Source organism: Mercenaria mercenaria, unplaced genomic scaffold (assembly GCF_021730395.1).
Source record: "Mercenaria mercenaria strain notata unplaced genomic scaffold, MADL_Memer_1 contig_3622, whole genome shotgun sequence".
Classification (NCBI taxonomy): Eukaryota; Metazoa; Mollusca; class Bivalvia; order Venerida; family Veneridae; genus Mercenaria; species Mercenaria mercenaria.
The window spans coordinates 56,189-60,611 of NW_026461779.1; the positions used below are offsets into that span (position 1 = coordinate 56,189).

At 33.6% G+C, this 4,423-nt stretch overlaps 1 protein-coding gene across 1 annotated transcript; it reads left to right on the forward strand.

Annotated features, from left to right (window-relative positions):
• Window positions 1-266: 266 nt before the first annotated feature.
• LOC123563933 (uncharacterized) lies at window positions 267-4,009 on the forward strand. The gene is made up of 2 exons (XM_045357108.2): window positions 267-1,402; window positions 2,060-4,009. The coding sequence occupies exons 1-2, from the start codon at window positions 1,208-1,210 to the stop codon at window positions 2,696-2,698; spliced, it is 834 nt and encodes a 277-aa protein (XP_045213043.2). The 5' UTR covers window positions 267-1,207; the 3' UTR covers window positions 2,699-4,009.
• The last annotated feature ends 414 nt before the right edge of the window (window positions 4,010-4,423 follow it).

Consider the following 4,423-nt stretch of genomic DNA (forward strand, 5'->3'; position numbering starts at 1 on the left):
TCTAGCCCATTCTGAATTTATTTATACACATGTTCTATGAGAAAATGCAATGATTTGTTTGTTTCATTACAGATGACGAAACACTACAACTGTGTTGTGTGTAACAAACGAACCAAACCAAAGGAAAGACGCATTATAAACAAAGATGTGAAAAAATACCTCAGAAAGGCATTATTTATCGAGCTCAGTTCAGAAAAAGATATCATATGCAACAAATATAAACACAAGTATTACACGTATGATATATGTACAAAGTCTAAGCAAAACATTAGCAAGAGAGATTCTCAATCTACCAGGGATGCAGATTTTCACCCAACCGCTTCAAATTCGTCTGTTCCTGCAGCCAGTCCACCTTCGGTAAAGTTAAATGTACCATCTACACCTAAAACACATGCACGGTGTTTGGCATGCAAGAAACCAGGGTCTAAACTTATAGTTATTTCGGCACCTGCCCGATTTGCTGCATTTCTTCATCATAATGTTATAATTCCTGCTGGAGCAAGATGCTGTCCAAGTCACATTGAAGAAAAAACATGTATGCTTAGACCAGAGTGTTTACGAAATATACCAGTTACAGAGCAATCGTTTATGAAATAAACAACTATTCTGAATTTACTGAAGCAAATGAGAGAAATGTGCTGTAAGAAACAAAACATATTGGACTTTGACAATATAAAGGATGAAGAAATGAGAAATCTAACTGGACTTAGTCTCGAACAGTTCAATGATTTATTCTTACACATAAAGGACAAAGTAAAAGCTACACCGGCATGGACAAGTAGGACATCGGTAGGGCTGCTTTTATTAAAACTACGGTCCAGAATGTCTAATAAATTGTTAGCAACACTTTTCAGGGTAAGTAAATCAAGTGTGTGACGGGCTATTAGGACTGTAAGGCAAGCACTGATAAGGAGTTTTGTCCCTTTGTATCTCGGACTTGAAAGTATCACTAGAAATACTATTATTTCACAACATACAAGACTTCTTGCAAAACACTTATTTGGTGCTGAAGAAGATGAGATGATTCTGGTTTTAGACGGTACGTACATTTGTGTTCAGAAAAGTGGCAGAGAAGATCATACAGCATACACAAAGGTCGACCGTTAGTGAAACCTATGGTTGTAGTGACAACAACTGGGTATTTTGTTACCATAGTAGGACCATTCTTGCTGACAGTAAAAATAATGAGGCAGCAATCTTAAATCACATGCTTCGTTCAAATACGGAGGACATAAGAAACTTTGTGAGAGAGAAAGATATATTTGTTGTGGACCGAGGATTTAGAGATTCTGTTTCTTTGTTAGAAGATCTCGGTTTACGAGCAGAGATGCCAGCATTCATGACTAAAGGTGCAAAACAGATGCCAGCAGATGATGCTAATTCAAGTCGTATGGTGACAAAGGTATTTATATTTTATTAATCCTTACCCTGCTAAATTTCCATAATGAACTTGTCCATCATTCAGTTTTGACAGTACTATTAACTGTTAATAGGGGTGCTTTCCAAAAAGATACTGACTGAATGGCAAACAGAGCAGATCTTGATCAGACTGCATGGATGTGCAGTCTGATCAAGATCTACACTGGTCGCAAAGGCTGAATCAATTGTGTCCAGCATGATAAGGGTTAACAAATTAATTTCATAAACTCACCAGCTATGAATGATAAAACCTTAATATATGTTAGACAGATGGATAAGTAGAGAAAATCTGCTGCTAGATTAACACTTGAAGTGTCAAATGTCCAGTATTGTAAATGTAAAATGTGTATTTAGAACTGCTAATTAAGTTTGCACACTAATGTCAGTATGTGCAGTAGAATTATATTATCTGCTAAGTGTCCGCTATTTGCTTGTTATAGGTAAATATACACTTTAAAATTTAAGAATCTGTTTTGCGTCTTTTCGGAAACTGAAATTACAAAGGAACATTTTTTCACGTTCGCATACAACTACGCATGCTCGTATACGTATGAAATCGCAACCTCCATAATAGTGCTATTCATAAAAAAATCATATCAACAGGAGCAGTATATTTATCAGTTTGTTACATTAATTTCAGATAAGATGGGTTGTAGAGTCAGCTAATGCGAGGATCAAAGCTTGGAAATACCTGGACCACGTGCTACCTACCAGTCAAGTACCATATATTGGTGACTATGTGCGTATAGTATGTGCAGTTTGTAACAAATATTTACCTCCTTTAAGTTTGGCAAATCTTGAGGAAAGTGACATTCAATTAGCAACACATATGCGTCACTTGAGTTCTCAAGTAAACATGCTTAAAACGTATGTCGAGGAAAATAAGTTAGAGCGCGGAAATGCAAAATGGTCTGCTGTAAATGATGAAGACTTAGACTATTTCCCAAAACTCACAGAGGAGCAACTTAGAACCTTTACCTGCGGAGTATACCAGTTACGGCTAAGTCCAAGTTATATACGGGAATATATTGATAGAGATTCTGATATTTATGTGCATAAGGAAAATGCAAATCTTATCGGTGTAAGAATTCAGAGTCGTCACGTTTCGTCAAGAACATACCTGTTGTGGTTACAATTTACCGTGTCAGAGGTGACGGCGTGGTATTGCAAATGTCGCGCTGGGGCACATGTTGTTGGTGTTTGTGCGCATGTGGCTGCAATTGTTTGGTACCTGAGTTATGCGAGGTATTTCATCAATCGGTACGGAGTTTGTGATTAGGGATTACATTTGTCTGATGCCAGTTATTTACCAGATCCAATTGATAGCTCTGAGACGGAAAGTGAGGCAAGTTGTATTAAAGAGTAACTGCAGCGAACCAACATTATGTAGAACTTAGACCATCCCTCAGTGTTAAATGTTTGATATTTTTAAAACTTTTCATCAGCAGATTTTATTGTGATGTATGAATCATGTTTTGTAACCATGGTAGCGTTCATTATGTTCATCCAGTCAACTTTCTTCTTTAAGTACGGATATATTCTGTGTATGAATGTACACTTGTATATCATTTAGTGTGTAAAACTGGATGGTCATTGAAAAAGGGTAATAGCAACCAATTTATGTTAAAATGATCATTTATTAAAAAGTCATATTTTAACTGATTACATTCAAAATGTTTCTGTATAATCAACTCAAAAGAATTACAAACACTATATAACAACATTGTACTGGAAGTTCTGTTTCTGTGGAAATAACACTGAGAGTGCATTCCATAGAAATAATAATATATTAACTTGTTCGCACAGTTTTTAAAACGTTTGCTTTTAAAAAATCAACTGAAAATTTGAATATTAGAAATTTTGTATTTCAAGGTAGTTGCTATGGTAACCGTTCCATGTCATTTATGCAATTCTTATTAATAAGTAATTACTTTTATTTTGACTTGAAAAGTTCTATCATTTTAAAAAATGATTACGGTAGTTAAATATTTTTTTAAATGTTTGAATATTAGAAATTTTGTATTTCAAGGTAGTTGCTATGGTAACCGTTCCATGTCATATATGCAATTCTTATTAATAAGTAATTACTTTTATTTTGACTTGAAAAGTTCTATCATTTTAAAAAATGATTACGGTAGTTATTGTAACTGCTGTTTAAATACAGTAAAATATAGGAATTAGGTGACTGTTTCCATGGTAACAGATGTCATTTTTGATAGTTTTATCTGTCATATTTTTACTTATTATTAGTTAAAACAATTATGTATGATATTTTAGAATACAAAATGTGAAAAACATAATTTATCTGAAATATCGCTATTTATTTGTAAAATTTCAGATTTCTAGAAAATAAGAGTTATCTCTCTTGTTTTTTCATATACGCAGGAGTGAAAACATTTGATTTTTGTTTCGTTTGGAAGTATCAATATTTCTTAAAGGGAACATGTCACTTTTGTTGTTAATAAACTAACATAAATAAGAATAAAAGGTATTTCATTTCATATACCCCCATTTTATATTGAGTTTTTCTTTACTTAGAGCCATGCCAAAAACTGTATTTTTTTTAGATTTTTGGGAAATATATATTGTTTATCACCCCGGATTTCAAAAAATTATATATTTTTGATAACTTGCTGAAAATTTTAGTTTATTCTGATATTAGGCCAATTTTGATAGTTAGTGAATCTAGCCCTTTACACCCTATGTTGAGTACTAACCCTAACCCTAGTGAACTTAACCTTGAAGAAATTAGGATTTTTTAGATTCTTCGATGCTTTTGAAAAGTTCACAAAAATAACAGCTTTTCCAAAAAGTTACAGATACAGTTTTGAAACTTTGTAAGATGGTTTTAATTGATTTTAATTTTGCACCTATTTCATGAGTCAAAGCTCCTGAGGGTGAGACAGGCAGTGATCTTGTATTTCCTTTACAAATGACATTCATTTTGAAAGAGGGACAACCTTTTCAGAATATTTGCGTATCCATCATAAGGCGGATTATGTAA